This window comes from Panthera leo, chromosome D1, assembly GCF_018350215.1.
Source record: "Panthera leo isolate Ple1 chromosome D1, P.leo_Ple1_pat1.1, whole genome shotgun sequence".
Classification (NCBI taxonomy): domain Eukaryota; kingdom Metazoa; phylum Chordata; class Mammalia; order Carnivora; family Felidae; genus Panthera; species Panthera leo.
This window is the reverse complement of record NC_056688.1, coordinates 63,320,291-63,342,056: the sequence shown is the minus strand read 5'-3', so window position 1 is coordinate 63,342,056 and position 21,766 is coordinate 63,320,291. Positions and strand designations below refer to the sequence as shown.

Below are 21,766 nucleotides of genomic sequence, written 5' to 3'. Positions count from 1 at the left end.
CCTGTGCTCTTGAGGTTATTTACATCTATTGTATCTGTGTGGTGGAAATGCCATATAGTAAGTAGTACGTTACTGTGCATTTTTTCATAATTCCACTTTGATGGTGTCATTTGTAGCTTGACGGTGGCCACTATAGGAGATTTATACCACAGAAATTATCAAATGCTACAATCAGGGCTTTTTCCATTCTGGAAAGCTGGCTCTTATGTACTAGTATACCCTTTGAAAGGGTAATGAGCATACCCCAAAATGTCAGGCAGCCAAAACTTAATCAGGGCTCTACCATTTGCTAACAATGGGATTTAGCTACAATACCTAATATTAGTTACCTCATTTATAAAATAGGACTAATAGTATCCTGTATGTATATATGTCATATATATGATTTAATGAAATAATCCACGTCAAGAACACTGCCAAGCACATACATGTGTCCAATAGATAGAGCAAATTATTACTATATTTATTCACAGAGAAGCAGGAATAGATTATGCAGGAAGGCCCATTATGACAGAACAAGAGAAAATGTGCATGTTGGAGGAGTCAATTGGGAGCAGCTAGCTCTTTTTTTTTTTTTTTTTTAATGTTTATTTTTTTTTTTTTTTGAGAGAGAGAGAGACAGAGTGAGAGTGGGGAAGGGGCAGAGAGAGGGAGACACAGAATCCAAAGCAGGCTCCAGGCTCTGAGCTGTCAGCAGAGAGCCCAACGTGGGACTTTAACGAGAGATCATGACCTGAGCCAAAGTCAGAGGCTCAACCGACTGAGCCACCCAGGTACCCCTGGAGCAGCTAGCTCTTTTTGGTGCCTGGAGCTTTATCCCAAGCCTTCTAAGTCAAGGGAAAGGAATCCAGGCTCTGCTTCCAGGAGTACACAGCTGGGCTGCAGGCCCAGCACACCCAGCATTCAGTGAGCCCCAGGAGAAATGACTGAGATCAGAGAACTCAGACCAGGGGTGGGACCGGCTAGACAAGCCATTCCAGGGGATGGTGGGTGAGTGTCCAGCTTAAATGTAGCCCGTGCAATGCAAGAGGAGATTCTGTCCATGAAGACGTTTGCAGACCCACATTCAGACCCCCTTTGTGGGAAGTCTGAAAGTTGCTGGATAAGAGGATTCAGAAGACCACAAGGAAGGGATAGTTGGCTCTTTCTGGGCTTGAATTCCCCAGGAAATCAAGCAAGAGACTGAGGTTCCCAAACCTGCTCAGGGCAGCAGAGGTTTGCAGAGGAAGGGATGTACCATTAAGGCCCCACAGCCAGACTGAGAGGAGGGGGGAAAGAAGGCTGTGGAGAGGAAAACTGGCCTCCGGTTGAAGGGTGGGTGCACACTAAATCCTGTGGCCTCCAGGGGGCGCTCTGGCCCAAGTATGGAGGAGCCCTTTCTCAGCCCAGCCCAGAGGGCTGGGAAGGACTCAGGATAAGCAGAAATGGCCACCTCAAGTGAGCAGAGAAGCAAGGCCAGTCCTATTTGAGTCCCCTGAGAAGAGTTGTCTTGTGCCCTGTGACCAGCACCGGAATGATCAACATACATATCCACAGCCTGGGTTCCCAAATGGACACAGTCCTCTGCCTCTTAGCTCCTGCTCAGAACTTGAGCTTGAACAGAACTGCCTGCCATGCAGAAGACTCTGCTGGTCTAGTCCCTGGGACGGTGGGGCAGGGGAAATGGGGTAGGGGGATGATGGGGGGGGGGGGGTTGTGGGGGCAGGGAAGGAAGAGAAAGACTCCTATAATGGTATCTAAGCCCCCTTAGGGTAGACAAGAGAATTAGGAAACAACAGTGAGAAAGTGCCACAAATCACTCTTCTAGGATAGATAGACCCAGGGATGCTGTGAAGGGGACCAGAACTGTGTGGAGAAAAAGAGCCCAAGCTGAAAAACCACCATCCAGTATGTATGCTGTCTCCCCTCAAAAAGTCCTGCTAGGCCAGAGGGGAGGCTTCTCCCCTGGGGCAGCAGGGCCATGCAGGGCCCTGATAGTACAGCTATTGAAGACCCTCACTGTGGATTTTCTGAGGGGTGTTTGTGACTCAGTGTGAAAACCTCCATTCCCCTGGTAGGCTCAGCGAAATCTTGTAGGGCATGTAGGCACAGGTCTGGAGCTACAGACAGTGGTTTGAGGGGGTTTCTGAGGAAGAGTCACTGGGTGCTCAGGAGGGAGAATTCCAGGAAGGTTATATGAGGTTTTAGAGACTGAGAGGCAAAAACAAAAAACAAAAAACAAAAAAACAAAACAAAATAGGTGAGAGCAAGTCTGCGGGTAGTGCTCCCTGTGTCCAGTGCCTAGAAGCTGGGGCAGAGCAGGTCCAGCCAGGGATGCCCTGCAGTGGGGACAAGGTGGGTGTCAGGCATCTGCTATAGGAGCTCTGACCTTTTTTTTAAGTATATATATAAATTTGTATTGGTTATATACCTTGAAGTGGCATTGCAGAGTATGCATCCTAGAGTATGCATATAATTACTTTTGGTAGACGTTGCCAAGTAGTTTTCTTTTTTTTTTTTAATTTTATTTTTTATTTTTTAAAATTTACATCCAAATTCGTTAGTGTATAGTGCAACAATGATTTCAGGAGTAGATTCCTTAGTGCCCCTTACCCATTTAGCCCATACCCCCTTCCACAACCCCTCAAGTAACCCTCAGTTTATTCTCCGTATTTATGGTGTCTTCTGTTTTGTCCCCCTCCGTTTTTAGATTATTTTTGTTTCCCTTCCCTTATGTTCATCTGTTTTGTCTCTTGAAGTCCTCATTTGCATGAAGTCATATGATACTTGTCTTTCTCTGACTAATTTCGCTTAGTATAATACCCTCTCGTTCCATCCACGTAGTTGCAAATGGTAAGATTTCATTCTTTTTGATTGCCGAGTAATACTCCATTGTATATGTATACCACATTTTCTTTATCCATTCATCCATCGATGGACATTTGGGCTCTTTCCATACTTTGGTTATTGTTGATAGTGCTGCTATAAACATGGGGTGCATGTGTCCCTTCGAAACAGCACACCTGTATCCTGTGGATAAATGCCTAGTAGTGCAATTGCTGGGTCGTAGGGTATTTCTGTTTTTAGTTTTTTGAGGAACCTCCATACTGTTTTCCAGAGTGGCTGCACCAGCTTGCATTCCCAAAGGAGCCCTGACATTTGCCTATACTGCCAAGGGCTTGGGAAGTCCCGATTTGCCCACTAAGGAGGAATGATATTATAAAGGCACATTTTCATCTGTAAGTCAGGGGAGAAGACTGAGCCTGAGAGCAGAGGCCTAGTGACACATTGTTCCAGAGGTCCCAGAAATCTTTGTTTTTCTGTTGGGAGGAAACTTTGCAGAGTAGGAAGGGATCTGAGACTTTTGCTAGGGTTATATAGGGGAATGTCAGGGGCATAGGGCCATCTGAGAGGAATCAGGCCCCTTTCAGGGGGGCTAGGGAATAGGGGTCCTGGAACCTCAGCCTGGCCCATACCAGACTGCCTATATTTGTCTCCTGACTCAGCAGCCAAGTCTCAGATGGAAATGGGGCAGGCTTTGGGAGTGGCCCCAAGGAGTACTGAAGATAGCCGATACTAGAGATAGCAGGTGAGATACCAGGGCTGGAGAGAGAGAAGGATATGGGGATGGGACACTGGAGAGAGAAACAAGACCATCAGATGAAGGGCAGTGACAAGGGGACATATGACTCCTTGATCACAATATGCTTCCCATCATTAACACACCCCCAATTCCTGATATACCCCTTTCCCCAGAAGGAAAACAAATTGTCAGAAATTTGACTGCAATAATAGCAACAGTAGTCAGTACTTGAAATCCGTTTTTTTCCCCCATTCAACAAATAATTATTGGGCATCCATTATGCACCATTATGCACCAGGTACTATTTTAGATGGATAGAATGTAATGGTAAACAGGATGGGCAAAACAAACAAACAAAGCAACAAATAAATAGATGAAATAATTTCAAGATTTAATAAGTGACATAAAGGAAATATGCAAGTGTCTGAAATGGCTAGATAAGGTGGTCGAGAAAGACTTCATTCAGAAGATAGCATTTAAGCAAGACTCAGCAGTAAATATTGTGAAACCCCAGTTACAGTTCTATTTATTCTGTGATGGGTAAATAAAGTACTTTTCCCTTAAGGTGGAAACTACCAAGAAAGACTAATTACTAGAAATGCAATCTGGGAGAGAGACACCTCTTTCTGCCCCATTTAGCCCTTCCCTCCCAGGTGATTTTTCAAAGCTCTTTGCCAGTAGGGGTGGGGCTGGGGGCAGGACTTGGACATTTGGCGACAGCGAAATATTATTGACCCATTAAGGGCAAAGCTGAAGAGATTTGGGAATGCCCCCAGAAAGACCCTTGATAAAGCTTGGAAAAAAGCTGTTCTCTGAGTATGTCTAAGTATGTTTGTATGAATGTCTGGTTGCTAAATATGTGTAAGTATCAGTGTCTTTAGCTATCTTAGAGCAGGGCTTGACACTTAGTACACAAAAGTGGTAATTTCCTCTTCTCTCCTCCCCCATTATAGAGGTAAATCCAACCACAGAAAGGTGCTTCTCAATCCATCTATGCCCTTCCTTGACCTTATGGGCACCTGGATCCATCACCAAGGTGATGAGAGTCACAACTGGGCATCAATGGCAGGGGCTAGTTACTGCTCAAAAGTCATTGAAGGGGGATGGGGCCTCTTGCCGGGAAGAGTTAGTCTTGGACTCAGATTTCTGTCCAGACCCTGACCTTATTTGCGCTGATGTAATCAGCCAATATTGGCATAGTTCTGACAGACAGGACTTGGAGTTTCAGCAGGCTCGTGGTGGGGGTGGTGCTGCTGCCATCTCTATATAGGGGGCTCATCCAGGTGCCCAGAGCTATCCTGTGGCATCTCAGCATGGCTCGTGCACTGGGAGTACCAGTTGCACTGGGGTTGTTGGGCCTGTGCTGGTCTCTGACCCTTGCCCACCCTCTTCCTCCGTGAGTAAAGCTGGGGTTGGGGAAGGACTGGGGACTGGGCTAAAGTGGGATAGGGCCAGTTTTTAGGGCCCTGCAAGTTTGAAGACAGGAGCTAAAGGAGAGGGATTTGGCCCAGTGGATCCAGACAACTATCTGTCTTGTCTCTAGGGATGGTACCCCTGGGAACGGAGCTGAAGGTGGGAGTGGGGCCAGAGTGAACCCAGATGTGACAGGTGAGGCCCCAACTCCCTGAATCTGTCTGTCTGTCTGTGTCTCTGCATTGTATTACCTGACTGGTCTTTTACTTGCATCTCCCCACCTCCATCCCAGAACCCTGTTCGGATGGCTGGAGCTTTGATGCTACCACCCTGGATGAACATGGGGCCATGCTCTTTTTTAAAGGTAGGAGGGGCTGGGTTTGGGGCATTTGGGACTTCAGACTTGGTCCCATTCACCGAGGGTGTATCTGTCTGTGGAAGATCTCAGAAATTATCTGAGGGTATCACACACAGCTTCTCTGTAACTATCTCAGTAGGCCAAATGTTTGTTCTGGGTCCCTCAGTGAGTGTGTGTTTTTCAGGGGAGTTCGTGTGGAAGAGTCACAAATGGGTCCGGGAGTTAATCTCAGAGAGGTGGAAGAATTTCACCAGCCCTGTGGATGCTGCATTCCGCCGTGGTCACAACAGTGTCTTCCTGATCAAGGTACTTCTGGGCCAAGGTCAGGGCTGGGCCGGGAAGGGCTAGAATGGACATTATAGAGCCTCCCACAGGTGGCCCTAGCATGGACTCCTTACCTGTAGGTTCCAGATTTCCTCCCCCTATGCCTTATTTTCCTGAAGAAGCTCAAGCCAAGCGAGTGTATGTGCATGTGGACCTGGCAGGCACAGCATCCAGGGGCTATTCTTCAGGCCCAATCTTTATACAGACTTCTCTGCTACTCCTGATGCTTTTGGCCATCCTTTCCTTCCTGGTAATTTCTTCCCTTGATTTCCATGACTCTGCATCAAGTACTCTTTGTATGGTGGCCAGGCTGTTCATAACAATGGCATCTGACTAGGGTGTGAGTGGAAGATGAAATCAAGTCTTCTGTGCTCACCAAGTCCCATGCCCTGGCTCAGGCTATGTCTGCTCAGAGGAAGGGGTGCCTTCTCCTAATTTGCATAAGGTGCTGTGTGCTTGGGGCAGCCCTTGCTGCCAGCTTGATTTCCCCTCCTGCCTCTTTCTTGCTCTTATCCTCAGCCAGTCCCTGTATGTTCCTTGGAGATCTGTCCCAGATATACCCTCCCTGGGTGATCTCAACCATTGCTACAGCTCTGAGGACTCTCTGTGTTGTGGACACCAGATCTGGATATCTCCCAGAGCTCCAGACATCTCGTTCCTATTTCCTGCAGACATCTTCGACTTAGATGTTCTGTAGCACCTCAAATTCAATATCTCCCAAACTGAACTTAGTATCTTTCTCACAAACCTACCCTTCCTGCTGTGTCCCCTGTTTCACTAAGTGGTACCACACTGTGCCAATTCCTACAAGTCAGGTACACATGGGGCTCGAGTTCTGGCCTATGGTTATCTTTCCAAGCTTTTCTCCTCCCCCACCACATTCACTGTGTGCCAGCTACATGAGACTACATGTAGTTGTTTGTGCAGGCTTTGTGCTGGCTGCTCCCTCTGCTCCCTCTGCTGGTAACACCCTTTCCACACTTGTCCACCTGAAAAATTCCTACTCAGGCCTAAATGCTTCCTCCTCTGTGAAGGCTTCCAGGAATTCTCTAAGTAAGCTTAAACACTCTGCCTATATTCCCAATGCACTTCACATGTTTCCACTTTGGTGGCTGCATGGCTAGGATTGTAGGATCCTTTCTGCTTTTCTACAGTGAACTCTTTGAAGGCAGAGACAATCTTGTTATCCTTTTATCCTCAGTGCCTTTCACAATATCTGGCATATGGTAGTCATTTAGCAACTGTTTCTTGAGTGAATGGATGAATACATAGATAAACAAATGAATGTATGAATGGATGGATGACTGCAGGATGACTATGTGTGTGGATGTGTTTGCCAAGACTAATGGTGTTACAGATAAGTGTGCCATGGGAGTCTCTGGTTGTACACAGCCAGATGTGTGCATGTATTATAGCAACAGTGGTGGGATTTGCACAAACTAGTATTTGTGCAAGGGGTCAGCACATTGTTATCCACAGGTGGATCGAAAGTGTGTAGGCCTACAGGAGGACATTGTATAGATGCAATATATCAAAGATGTTGTGTGTAAATGCAGAATGGCAGCATGTGGAGGTGCACAGTTAAAAATAGAGTGATTTATATGCAGGGGGACAAAGTCTGGGTGTACCCTCCGGAGAAGAAAGAGAAAGGATATCCTAAGTTGCTCCAAGAAGAGTTTCCTGGAATTCCATCCCCAGTGGATGCAGCTGTGGAATGTCACCGTGGGGAATGCCAAGATGAGGGTGTCCTCTTCTTCCAAGGTCAGTCGAGGCAGGAATAAGAGAGACTGGAGTAATAGTCAGTTGGTGGTGATTGAGGTAACACAGGGATGGTAGAGCCACCATCTGGCTTCCCAAGGAAGGGAAGAAATAGAGATGCCAGTTATGATCTAGAGGTCAAATAGGGAAAGGAGAGGAAGTCATCCTGGGTGAGGTAATGGTGCAATTTTGCTAAAAGTTCTTCACTGTTCCCCATGACCCTTAGGATAAATCTGTATTCCTTAGTCTTACATATAAGGTTCTCCATGAGCAAGTTCCTACTGACCCTCCAGCCTCGACACTCATCATGCCCTTACCTTGAATATGAAGTTCCAGAGACACTATGCTGTTCCCTATACACCCAATTTGCTTCATGCTTCAGACTTTCCTTTCTCTGGAGTTCCTTTTCCTCCTATTCTCTGCCTTGTAACTCCTGCTTCAGGTATTAATTTAAATATCACCTTCTCTGGAAAGTTTTCCCTCTCTCCTCACCGTACTTGTTGAGCCAATCATGTGCATTTTCCTGCTGAATTTTATTGTATGATCATTCTCAACTGTTTCCCTGTGGGCTGTGAGCTTCACATGGCCAGGATCATATCTGGCCCAGCCTGGGCCCAGTGCAAGTATAAGGGAGGGTGTAGCCTGGCCCACTGAATGCTTGTTGATTGATCGGACAAAGGTAACCACACATGGTTCTGGGACTCGACTACGAGAGCCACAAAGGAGCGTTCCTGGCCGGCTGTTGGGAACTGCTCCTCTGCCCTGCGATGGCTCAGCCGCTACTACTGCTTCCGGGGTAACCAATTCCTGCGCTTCAACCCTGTCACGGGAGAGGTGCTTCCAAAGTACCCTCTGGATGTTCGAGACTACTTCATACCCTGCCCTGGCAGAGGTGAGAAAGCCCTAGCCCCTGAAACCTACTGGAATTCATCTACCTCCCCTGAGTTTTCATACCCCAGCTCCTACCTAAACTCTCTGGTATAGTACTTTGGCCCTTGCCCTAGCCCCATCTCCATGCTGGATCTTCCCAGTTGTCCTCCTGTGGGAGAAGCCTACATTCCCACTAATCCTTGCCATCTCTTCCACCTCAGACTGCATTCTGACCTCTGACCTCCCTCTGTGTTCCCCCTCACCTATTTCTCTTCCCAGGCCATGGACACAGGAATGGGACAGGCCATGGGAATGGTACCCACCCTGGCCATAGGGATGTGCGCTGTGGCCCAGATCTAGTCTTATCTGCACTGCTGACTGACAACCATGGTGCCACGTATGCCTTTAGTGGTGAGAGATAACCCTAATTCCCCCATCTCTGCCCTCCATTCCTCCCATCTCTTTCGCATGTATCTCCCATCTCTGATGTACTTCCTCCACTTTCATCACTGCATCCCTTATTTGTCCCCTTGGACCCCATCCTTAGCATCCTCAGCATGCAATTTTTTTATTCCTCATCTCTTCTGATGCATATTGTTCAACCTCGTCTCATTGCCCAGGCCTCTAACTTCATCTACCTGTCTGCTTCCCAGTACCCTCTACTCTCAGGTCTGTGCCCTCTGTGGGGCCATATAACTCCTTATATTATATTCCCTTTGCTCTTGCACATCTTGCCAGGTCCTCTAGCTCCCCCTAAGTATATCCTTAGGAGTTCCATCTTTTTCCAAGTGCTTGTTCTTAGTTCAGGCCTCTGGGCACAGCATTACCTGGGGATGAGGTGTTCCTGTTGCTGAGAACCTGCAACATGTTTTGGGTCCCTTATACCTTCACTAGCCCAAGGAGGTTTCTTCTTTTAGTGACTGGGGAGACACCTCTCTCCAGACCTGTGGCATTAATTGGTAAAGGCCATGTAATGATACCTAGGGATGTTCTGGGTTTAGTGAGGCACAAAGTGATGAGTCTTGATCCACACTTGAGGATAGCTCCAAGAGAAGGAGTAAAGCAACCAAGTTACATTCAGCCCAAGATAAATGTATGATCAGGTACAAATGTAAAATAGTGGTGAGAACACAGAATGGTGAAAATCCTGTTTTGCTCCTAAACCCTGGACAAATCTGATCAGACATGACTACCAAGCTATACTGAAAAAGACACAGTCATGAGGAAAGTATATCTCCACAACAGAAACGCATGCTATAATGAGAACATTCATCCATGATGAAACACACACCTGCAGTGAAAATAGAGACTTATACTGTAAATACATGCCATGGTAAGAACACATAACTATCAGACCATGAAGCTATGGTGAAAGCATAGGACCACCAGGAGAACACACAGAAAAAGTGAGACAGAGATAAAGGAAAGGAGGTAGAGATCATTGAGAAATCAGGGCCATAGGGACCACATGGGGATGTAGAGAGAATACCCAGCCATGGAGAGATCATAGAACCTCCAGGCCATGTGGCCCTGAATAGAATTTAGCTGTACTCCCAAATCAAAAGTATTAGATATGTTCCCTAGTTGATGACAGAGTACCAGCTATGGAGAGAATACCATTATGTTAAAAATCCCCAGCTGAAGTGAGAATTCACTATCTTGGTGAAAACATTCATGTGACTCAGCTACTTAGCATAGGGCTGGTCCTCTCTTCTCTCCAATATATCTTTCTTTCTCTGCGTCATAGCTTCTTACCTATTCTTCCCGCCTTTTCACAATGTTGGCTTGCACGAGGACCATCATGCCCTCTTCCTTCTCTCTATTCATGATCTTTTAGCCTCAGATCCAACTGGAAACTGCCTCACTTACTCTTTTTCCTACTTGGGTTGCCAGAGAGCAAATCTGACCCAGCCCATATTTTTATTCCAGACCACATTGAAGTGATTGCTGGTCAGTGTGTGCATTGGCTAGTGATGGAAAAGGGGCTCATCACTTATTTCCTCTGTACAAAGAGCACCACAGCCCATTCTCAAAATAGGGGCCACGAGCAGGGTAGTTTCGTAAGGAGGTGAAGGTGGATACGGAGTCTCCATGACATACCCAGTAAACAACTATAAAGAGAACTTGTGGGTAGGGTGAGAACATCAGCTATTTATTCAACAAATAATGATTGAGCACCTGAGAGGCACTGGGCATTTTTCTAGGCACTGGGATACAGTAGCCAACACAGCAGATGAGACACATGCCTTCATGGAGCTTGACTAAGGAAGACAGGGCAATAAGAAAGAAAAAGAAAAGAATAATTTAGGTAGTTGTGAAGTGTTCTGGGAACATCAGAATGTTTCTTATTCTCAAATACCATTTGGTATGGATTTAAAAATTGTTGATGTTTTTAAATATGAAATTGAAAATGTTAGGTGTCAAAAAAAGCTGCGAAGAAATTAGGACAGGATAATGAGATAGAGGTGAGGAAAATGAGGGTCCCCTTCTTTGAAGAAATGCTTTTGAGCTGAGATTTCAGTGATAAAAAGGCATTAGGTACATAAAGCACTGGAGGAAAAGCATTTTAGGGAAGGTAGACAGCAGATACATTGATGAATCAGGAAAAGAGGCCAGTGAGGCTAAGGAACAGTGAGGGAGGAGGTGAGTGGTTTGAAAAGAGGGAAGCAGGGGCCAGATTAAATAGGCCTGATAAGGATTTTCAACTGTGAAAGAAAGCCAGGAGGGGGCCTTGAGCATGACTGTGATATGTTCTCACTTATTTTTTGAAGATCATCCTGGAGGACCCAAGTCATTAAAGATACAATTGTATAAGCAGGGAATCCAGCTAGTACTTCTTGCAGTTGTCCGGATTAGACACAATAACAGCTTGGACTAGGATAATAGCAGAAGTGGTGAGGAGTCATCATAATATATTTTGGAGGTTGAGCCAACAGCATTTTTTAAAAAAAGTTTATTTATTTTTGAGAGACAGAGAGCGCTCATGAGAGAAAGGGAGGGGCAGAGAGAGAGGAAGAGAAAGGATCCCATGCAGGCCCTGTGCTGTCAACACAGAGCCCAGTGAGGGGCTCAAAGTCACAAACCGTGAGATAATGACGTGAGCCAAAATCAAGAGTCAGATACTTAACTGACTGAGCCACCTAGGCACCCCTCGAGCTGACAGCATTAACCAATGGATTGAATATTGGATGGAGTGGGGAAGGGAAAAGAGAGGTTTCAAGAAATGACTTAGCTTTTGGGGCCTGGGCAACTAGGTGACCGGTAGTTCCTTTTCCTAAAATTGGGAAAGACTAGGGAAAGAGTAGGGGTGTGTGTGCGTGTGTGCGTGTGTGTGTGTGCGCGCGCACGTGCGCATACGTGTATGTATTTGGCAGGGGGCAGAAATCAGTTTGCACAGGGTAGGCTTTTGGTGCCTAATGGACCCACATGGACATGTTGGGTAGGCAGTTTAGTTTAAGCCTGATGCTCAAAGGAGAGGTCCATGAAAGCTGAAGAAGACAGATCAAAAGTCATCAGCATAAAGATGGTATTTAAAGCCCTGGACTGGGTGAAATCACCAAGGCAGTGAGTGTAGGTAGTGACAAGGCCCAAACTAGAGGATTCCAATATAAGATACCAGGCTAAAGAGAAGAATAGTCAAAAAAAATTTAGAGGAACACTGGAAGAGGCTGGTATCACAGGAGCCAAGATCCAAAAAAAGATCTTTCAAGAAGGGAGTCGTGAGCAGTCAAATGCTGCTGAGAGGCGGAGCAGGATGGAGACAGAATCGACGATTAGATTTGGCAAGTTGGAGGACACTGACGACCTTGAAAAGTACAGTTTCAATGGAGGAGGACATAAGTGTAAGTGAAGTGGGGTAAGGAAGGAAAGATAAATGGGAACTTAGACAATTCCTTTAATAAGTTGTTATGAGATGGGGAGAAGAAAATGAGGATGCTGGTCTGGCTACTCCCTCATTCTCCTGTCACCTCAAGGGATTAGAGAACACCACCAGAATGAGAACACTCAGTGGGAGTGTGCTGTGGTGCTTTCCTTTCAACTTCTGGTTACTGTGTCTCATCTGTAGTACTTTTGTACATGGATGTCTGAGATGCGTAGGGAGCATCCACCAACCTTCTTGGGACTTTGGCCACTGTTCTCCATGCTTGCCCTTCTGTCAGGCCCCCAGTGACTCCAGCTCCAATCAGGTCACCATGCCCAACTTTGCTGAAGTCCTGCTCTAGCTCCTCTCACCTGGCCTCTTCACTCTTGGCCTCTGGATGTTCTCTCCTCCTTCTCAGGACCTATTCCTGTACCTGTTACTTGCCTGTTCACTGCCTGGCCTTTTACCACCAGCACTAAAGGTACCTCTGATACCCAGGGTCCCACTACTGGCGTCTGGACACCAGCCGGGATGGGTGGCACAGCTGGCCCATTGTCCATCAGTGGCCCCAGGGTCCTTCAACAGTGGATGCTGCCTTTTCCTGGGATGATAAACTTTACCTGATCCAGGTATGTGTTGAGAGAGAAGCTTGAAATGGTGACTGGGAGAATATCCAGCTCTATGCTGATTAATGTCCTTTTTCCTCCAGGGCACTCAGATATATATCTTCTTGACTAAAGGAGGCTATCCCCTAGTACATGGTTATCCAAAGAGGCTGGAGAAGGAATTTGGGAGCCCTCATGGGATCAACCTTGAGGCTGTAGATGCAGCCTTTACTTGTCCTGGGTCTTCTCGGCTCCACATTATGGCAGGTGAGGGGCATCTGGATACTAAAGGGTGACTTATGCTGCTATATCTCCATGGCATAGATCCCCATCAGGGCATAAGAAGGGCAAGATCAGGATCCCCATGATGTGTAAGCCATGTTATGTCTGATGCCTTCTTCCCAGGACGGAAGCTGTGGTGGCTGGACCTGGAGTTAGGAGCCCGAGCCACATGGACGGAGCTTCCTTGGCCCCATGAGAAGGTTGATGGGGCCCTGTGTGTGGAAAAGTCCCTTGGCCCCAACTCATGTTCTGCCAACGGCCTTGGCTTGTACCTCATCCATGGCCCCAATTTGTACTGCTACAGTGATGTGGAGAAACTGAACACAGCCAAGACCCTACCCCAGCCCCTGAGAGTGGACAGCCTCCTGGGCTGCAGTCATTGAGAGGAGGGCTCTTGACATGAGTCTGGCATAGCCCCTTCTGCCTATTTTCCTTACAATAAAGCCAGAGTGCTTCTTTGCTGGACTCAAGGGGCCCTGGTTGTGGAACAATCTCACTTCTTCCTTTGAATTAAGAAGCTAATGACATCTCTTTGGAGGCTCTCAAGTTCAAATGAGGCTGTGGGAAGCAAGGGAGGGGAGGGCTGAGAGACAAATCCCTGGAAGTAGATCCACACTCCAAACCACGGCCTTATCTGGTTTAAGGCCAACCCCTCCTGACCTGGGGGCCCCTTGTTTTGTGGGAATTTGGTGGCTAGAACAGTAGACTGACAAGCTCCAACTGCCATACAGGGCTTTGCACTGGGAGGCCAGGTCATAGAGTGGTTCTTGATATGCACCAGTCAGTCCTACTGGACCAGGAGACTGCCTAAGGTTCCTTCACCAGCCTCAGTGGCTGGGAGGGAGGGAAGGAGATGAATCTGGGCCTCTTAGATCAGGATGGACCCAGGACTTGAGGTTGGCTGGGGCTGGGAACAGAGGTCAGGGGTGAGGCACCAGAGCTGTGGGGTCCACTCCCAAGAAGAATCTTGAGCTTTCTCCTTCATCCCTGATGATGTCTGGATGATTATCCTTATAGGGCTGGCTGCCCTTCCTTCAGTCTGAGGGGTAAGGATAAGGCCAGAGTCTCAGGTCTGGGCCTCATTCAGTTGATGTACTACATCTAGGGCCATCACTATATCATACTAGAGAGCTTGGAGGTGTCTAAACAGTTATCCAGAAATTCTGGTACTCAAGGTTAACTTTCTCCTCTCTGAGGAGGAAATCTAAGTCTCTTTATTCTCTTCTCCCACCTGCTCTGTCACTTGGAAGCCTCTAGATTGTTTCCAAGGAACTCACAGAAAAGATCCTACTCATGCTTCTTTCATCCACTTACCTCCTATGTGCAGAGCAGTGTGTCAGTCAACGAATTACAAGTCCCTGCCCTCAATAATCTCCAACTCTATATCACGGTCAAGAGGGGACCCCAGACAAGGCATTAGACAAATGCAATAAAGTGAGATAGAGATTAAGGTGGAAGACTGTATATACAAAAGAGAGTGGAGCCAGCACTGCCTGGGATGAAGGGGTTAGGAAAGCCTTTACACATAACACTTAATCTGAGTTTCAAAAGAGGAGTAGAATGTATGGAATCCCTTTAGCAAATATATATTCACTGCCTACTATGCAGTACCATTCCAGGAGCATTATAGGCAGGAGGGAACACAAGCAAAGAAAAGCCAGAGCAGAAGAAATACCCAGGATTGGGAACCACAGTAATTCAGGGGAGCTAGATGAAGGGCTGGTGGGAGATGAGGTTGGAGAAGGAAGCAGGGGCTTATGAGTTCATGCCAGGCTAAGAAGCTAAGATTTTGTCTGTCTTTGGGGGCAATGAAGACCTACTGAGGGATTTTAGACATGGGTATGGAGTGTTGAGGTTTACATTTTAGAGAGATCACTGTGACTGGGTGAAAGGAGGCCACAATGGATGTGAGATCACTGAGGAGACTGGTGCTGTTACTAGGTGGTAAATCACATAGACCTGGACACTGGGTGGTAATGGAGATGAAGAGAAGTAGGTGGATCAAGAAGCATTTAGAAGACAGTCTATAGGGCTTGCTAAAATATTGGATAGAAGGCTGAGGGGGAAGTGAGAAATCTCACCTCCAAACTGCTCTGTGGCTCTTTTTCCCCACTCATAATTGCACTCTCCTTCCCAAACTTCTCATGGCACCCTCTTGAATTCACCCAATGGTTAATAAGCTTCTCTATATTCTCTATACACTCCATAGTTAATACACTTCTCTATCTCTTTACCTCCAGCTTTAACTGAGATCAGGCTCTGCTCCAGGGTCCCCCCTCCTTTCCCTTAGCTGTCCCAATAGATGGGCAACAATATCAGTATTAGTATGACTCCCATATACATGTGTACCATTTCTCTTCCTCTTTAAAAAAAAAAAGTTTATTTTGAGAGAGAAAGAAAGAGGGTATGTGCATGCATGCACGAGAGTTGGGAAGGGGAAAGGAGAGAGACAGAGAGAATCCTAAGCAGGCTCCATGCTGTCAGTGCAGAGCCTGATGCGGGGGTGGATCTCATGAACCATGAGATCATGGCCTGAGCCGAAATCAAGACTTGGATGCTTAACTGACTGAACCACCGAGGTGCCCCTCTTCCTTCCTTCCTTCCTTCCTTCCTTCCTTCCTTCCTTCCTTCCTCCCTCCCTCCCTCCCTCCCTTCCTTTTCTTTCTCTCTTTCTTTCTTGTTTAATATTTATTTATTTTGAGAGAGAGACAGGGAGAGAGACCGAGAGAGGAGGGGGAGGGGCAGACAGAGGGAGACACAGAATCCAAAGCAGGATCCAGGCTCTGAGCTGTTAGCACAGAGCCCAATGTGGGGCTCGAACTCACGAACTGTAAGATCATGACCCGAGCCAAAGTCAGACACTTAACCGACTGAGCCACCCAGGTATCCCTCTTCCTCTTTCTATGCGGGTTAAATTCCTAAATTCCTTCTTTGACATCATGCAAGTGAGCCATACCTCTCTTTTTTTTTTCTTTTTATGTTTGTTTATTTATATTGAGAAAGAAAGATAGAGAGTGAGCAGGGGAGGGGCAGAGAGAGAGGGAGAATACTAAGCAGGCTCTGCACCATCAGCTTGGAGCCTGACATGGGGCTTGATCCCTCGAACCACAAGATTATGCCCTGAGCCAAAACCAAGAATCCGACGCTCAACTGACTGAACCACCCAGCTGCCCCAAGCCATACCATTCTTTTTTTTTTAATGTTTATTTATTTTTGAGAGAGAGAGAGAGAGAGAGAGAGAGAGAGACCATGAGTGGGGGAGGGGCAGAGAGCGAGGGAGACAGAATCTGAAGCAGACTCCAGGCTCTGAGCTGTCAGCACAGAGCCTGATGTGGGGCTCTAACCCATGAACTGTAAGATCATGACCTGAGCCGAAGTCGGACGACTAACCAACTGCACCACCCTTGTGCCCCCATACCATTCTTATGGCCATCATCTACCAACCTTCTGCTATGTCCTCTCAGTTGGTGAAGCCATCCAATTAGTATGACCAAACTCTGACCCTACTCATTATTCATAATTGCTCTTCCTGTGAAAAAAATGCCTTAAGTTCCACCATCCCACTTGTGACCACAACCTCTTATCCTTATGTTTCTGCCTCCTGCACAACTACATTCTCCTTCTCCACCTCCTTGATTTTATAGAGATGTTTGATCCCTTAATTATCTCCCAGTCCTCCATCCCCTCAAAGCCATTCTTTCCTTACCCTAGGTGAACATCAAGATTGATCACCTGAACAATTTACTTAACAATACTTTTCTCTGTCCCCTCTAATTTCTACTTAATCTAGCTATAAAAAAAGAAAAGAAATATAAAAACCAATGTTAGGTCAGAAAAAGAGTGAGAACTTTAGAATCAGTCATGTCTGAATTCCAATCTTAGCTAGGCCACTTACTAACTCTGTATATTTGAGAAATTTAGCCTCTCTGAATTTTGTGAGTGGTGTATGTGTGTGTACATGCATGTGTGTATGCAAAAAAGGAATGCATATTGTATTGATGGCTGTTCAATAAAAATACAGAAATCATTCCAGATATAACAAGTAGAGGAGGATTTAAAGCAAAGAATTTGTTACAAAGTTGTAAGGGGGGGGGGCAGCTGGCTGGCTTGGTCAGTAGAACATGTGACTCTTGACCTTAGGGTCATGAGTTGAAGCCCCACATCGGGTGCTGAGCTTACTTAACAACAACAACAACAACAACAACAACAACAACAACAACAACAACGTAATGGAGATCTGCAGAAGCATAAAAGGGAAAACAGAGTTATTCAGAGACCAGGAAACTACCATTCACCTTGGTTTAGAGGGGGAAAAGGGAGAAAAGTTATTGCCCAAGAACCAAGGAGCTGGAATGTACACATCTACACGAGTGGATCAAGGAGCTGGAGCCTACAAATCTGCACTAGCTGCTGATGCGCCCGGAGTTTGCACTGCTGATGCTACTGGAATCACCTCTGCTTTTGCTGGGCAGGAACCACTGCTGCTGATGTTGCCAGAGGCACCTCTCCCTTCCCCCTACTCTCCTCATGCTACAAAGGCATCTGAGAAATGTGGCTTTCAGATTTCCAGCCCGGTTAGTACAGGGGAGGCTACAGAAGAGTGGGTGTGGGGATGAGTACCAATAGGCAGCATCTGCCACATATATTCATCATATATGAGTTGGGTGATAAAACCTAACTCAAATTAGTATTAATTAAGCACAAAGTAAATTTACTGACTTATGGGACTTTAGGCAGAGGTAAATATAGGTATTAAATTGATGTTGTCAGGCGTCTGTCTCACTCCACCCCTTAGCTCTGCCTTGAGTTGGCTTTGTTCAGGCAGGCTCATCCTTCCCTGTGGCAAGATGTCTACCAGGTTTGCCTTCTATGAACACCTCTTGCCCAACAGTTGCAGGAAACTGCTCATATTCCATCATGTACCCATTTCTGAATTGATCACTTTGACCTGACGCTAGGTTAGGGATCCAGCACTGACATGGATATGGGACTGAGATGATTCCCGTCTGAACCACACAGAGTGGGGTGGGGATGGATCTTCAGAGAAAACTGATGTGCTGTTACCAATAAGAAGGGGGTGGGTGCCGTGCAGATAACAACAATGGCAACAACATGTTCACGACAGGGTAATACCCACCTTATAAGGTTTTTCTTGTTCTTCATCCAAACATATTCCTTCCTCAGATAAAGATTTTGACAATATTGATATCACCAGGTGCAAAATCCCTCAACCTCTTGCCTGCTCCACTTTATTAATTACCCTACCTATACCCTTGTCTTCATTCCTATCCATTCAGCCCATAAAGGTAAGGTGTCTAATTCTTCTCCATGAACTCTTGATCTTATCTCCTCTTATTGCCTCCAGGATCTCCCTCCATCTCTCATCATCTTTTTTATTTCTTTTTTTTTAAAGTTTACTTTGAGAGAGAGAGAGAGAGAGAGAGAAAGTTGGGGTGGGGCAGAGAGAGAGGGAGAGAGAATCCCAAATAGGCTCCGTGCTGTCAGCACAGAGCCTGATCAGGGGCTCAAACTCACCAACTGTGAGATCATGACTTGAGCAAAAGTAGGATGCTTAAATGACTGAGCCACCCAGGTGCCCCTCATCATCTTTTTTATTTTCAAATTCATCTTCTCCACTGGTATCTTTTTGTAATTTATACCCATGTTCAAGTCTCTACCATCTTAAAAAGACAAAACCAGAATCTTTAAATTCACATATCACTTTTCAGCTGTCTATTCCTTCTTCCAAATTTCTTGAAAGGGGGGGGGGGTCTGCACTTATTTATTCTACTTCCTTATTTTCATTTGTTCAATGTTCTTGCATTGTGGCTTCTGCCCTCATTTTCTGCTGACACAGATCATATCATGAGGATCCAGGCCTTCAATGTTGCCAAATTCAAAGGATACTTTTTTATTGGAAATCTTTGCTGCATTCAATGCTGTTGACCACTTCTTCCTCCTTGAAAGTCTTTCCTCCCTTGGATTTCTTCCATGACATTACTCTTTGCTGATTGTTCTCTTACTGTGTCTTCTCAGTTTTCTTCTTAGCCTTCTTTTCCTCTGCTGGCTCCCCAAATGCTGGTGGTACTCCTAGACTTCACCTCAGTCCTTTTCTCTTCTCACCCTATATCCTCTTCCCAGGAATATACTAAAATAGTTCTGTTCAAGAAGGGCATTAAGCAAGTCCTTGCTAGGCCTAGCATCTGACTTATGAATGCCACTCCATATAATATTTGGAAATATTTTACTCCTTATAGATTTTTCAAATCATAACAACCACCCAGAAGAGGGTTTATTGAATAAACTACAAGAAAAATTGCAATATCAAAGCAATACTTATATACAGTGGTATAAAAGGCTGCCTTTGCATCATTAAGTGTCTTTGCTGCTAATAGAGATGAAAGATCTATTCTTCCATATAGGTGACACAGGTGCCAACTGCCTGGTAATGTTAAATGGCTGGTTTATTAATCCAAAAAGCGTAAAGCCAGTATTCTTGGTATGTGACTTTGGATAGATTTGCTTTTTTTTTTTTTTTTTTTAAGTTTATTTATTTATTAATTTTGAGAGAGAGATAGAGAGAGAGAGAGGGAGAGAGGTGTGTGTGTAAGCAGGGAAGGGGCAGAGAGAGAGGGAGAGAAAATCCCAAGCAGGCTCTGCGCTGTCAGTGTGGAGCCCGATGCAGGATTCAAACTCACAAACTGTGAGATTATGACCTAAGCCGAAACCAAGAGTTGAGTGCTTAACCAACTGAGCCATCCAGGTGCCCCTGGATAGACTTGCTTCTAAATAAAGTTTTTTCCTAATAGTTTCAAAGTAATAACTTTAAAAGATTGCTGCCTCAGAGGGATCTACATTGGTCAGAACCACACACTGAGCATCTGAGGCAGTTCATAGGCTATTGATTGCTCTGAGGCCATGGAGAGCATTAGAAATGGAGAAGAGATACAATAGAGAAAGGATGGGTGAAGGACACAGTTTGACTCCCCATTATTCAGGAAGCTTTGCAGACTCACGAAGGGATCAGGGATTCAAGAAGACTGTGTGTAGGTCAAACTGCACTATGTGTGAACTGTACAATTTCCTTTTTTACATCTTAGGTAATTAGACTCCTTTCCCCACCTTCCCCACCCTGTACTGTGTGCCTCTGGTTATCTGAAGAGATTTCCCTGAATACTGCAGCCATCCTACTCAATGGGATTGGGAAGACAAGTATTCTGATTTGTAAATGGGTGATATTTCTGGATTTTCATTTGCTCCAGCAGAAATCCAGAAGTCATCTCTTTATTCATACTTCCATAGCCAATCAATCAAATGATCACTATTTTTGTGAATTCTACCTACTGAATTTTTGTTAAACCTATGCAACTTTCTCCATCCCTACTCCCACCACTATAATTATTTGCTACCTAGACTACATCAATTGCCTCCTAACTGGTCCCCACACTGCCAATTTTGCCCTCCTCCTATCTATTCTCCACTTAGCAGCTGAAGTGATCTTCTAAAATACAAGGGGGAACATTCTACTCCCCTGCCTCAAACCCTCTGATAATTATTTATTCCCCTTAAAATAATGTCCAGAACGCTTAGCCTAATATACAAGGCCCTTTTTGATTTGGTACCTATCCACCTTTCTAGCTCATCTAATAAGATGAGAATACTTCTCCATTCTCACATCCATATTGGCCTTCTTGTACTTCTCCTTAGCCTTGGAGTGATTTCCTCTTCTTCTGGATGACCTCCATCTCCTTTACCCCTTCCCCTCTCATAAGTGCCACTGCCTTATAAAAGCCTTCCCAAACCTCCCAGGCCAAATTTAGTCTGCTCCTAGCATCCTGTCCATCTCCTTCAAGATAGTCATGACATTTCTAACCACATGTTAATGTCTCTTTCCCCTGTTATTCAAGTTTTATGAATGTGGGGACAATGCCATGTATTCTTGTTTCTTTACATGTTCCTAGCACCAAGGACAGTGCCTCACAATTATTTGTTGAAAGAAAGAATGAATGAATGAGGAGGACACCCTTCCTCTCTTGGATAATTCTTACTCATCTTTCAAGAACCAAGGTCAGATATTATATCTTCAGATTGGGTTACAGTAAAATCTGATTCATCTTTGGATCCTTAGGTTGTAGGTTGGGACCTGGTACATGGTTCATATATCATAAATGTTTGTCAAGTCATAATAAACTCTTGGCCAGGAATTAATAATTATTGAAACTGAATGATGGGTATATGATGGTTCATTATACTGTTAAGTCTCCTTTTGTATATATTTGAAATTTTCCATAGTAAAAAAATTTAAAACATTCATATTCACCTCAAGTCAAGTGAAAGTGTAGTCAAGGATGATCTTGAGGCTTCTGGCTTGGACAGTCCAGTAGAGGGTGGTGCCATTCACTGGGAAGGGCGAAGTAAACTGTATCCAGGCTACTGTGTATGTGTGTGTCTGTGTATGCGTGTGTTGGGGAGAGTTCTTTTTCACCACAGTGAAACTTCTTAGAAGGCCAATAAAAGGATGAGGTAATGAATTTAGATTTGGACATCTTTAGTTTGAAGTACCTTGAGGGCTTCTCCAGTCAGTTGTTCAATGGTTAGCATTTCCAATAAATTGAAACCTCTGCCTTAGAAGAATGCACCAGGCGAAGATTTCTGGATGGTAACATTCCCCCTCATATCCTTGATGGCCTCCTGGCCGCTGAGAACTATCCCACCATCCAAGGAGTAGTCTG

The 21,766-nt window shown here is 45.5% G+C and overlaps 1 protein-coding gene across 1 annotated transcript; it reads left to right on the top strand.

Moving 5' to 3' along the window:
- The first annotated feature begins 4,860 nt into the window (after positions 1 to 4,860).
- Positions 4,861 to 13,504, top strand: HPX (hemopexin). Its single transcript, XM_042905261.1, has 10 exons — positions 4,861 to 4,958; positions 5,106 to 5,170; positions 5,268 to 5,339; positions 5,518 to 5,639; positions 7,265 to 7,418; positions 8,095 to 8,307; positions 8,565 to 8,696; positions 12,646 to 12,776; positions 12,857 to 13,019; positions 13,158 to 13,504. Exons 1-10 carry the CDS (start codon positions 4,876 to 4,878, stop codon positions 13,415 to 13,417), a joined length of 1,395 nt encoding a protein of 464 aa, XP_042761195.1. The 5' UTR covers positions 4,861 to 4,875; the 3' UTR covers positions 13,418 to 13,504.
- The last annotated feature ends 8,262 nt before the right edge of the window (positions 13,505 to 21,766 follow it).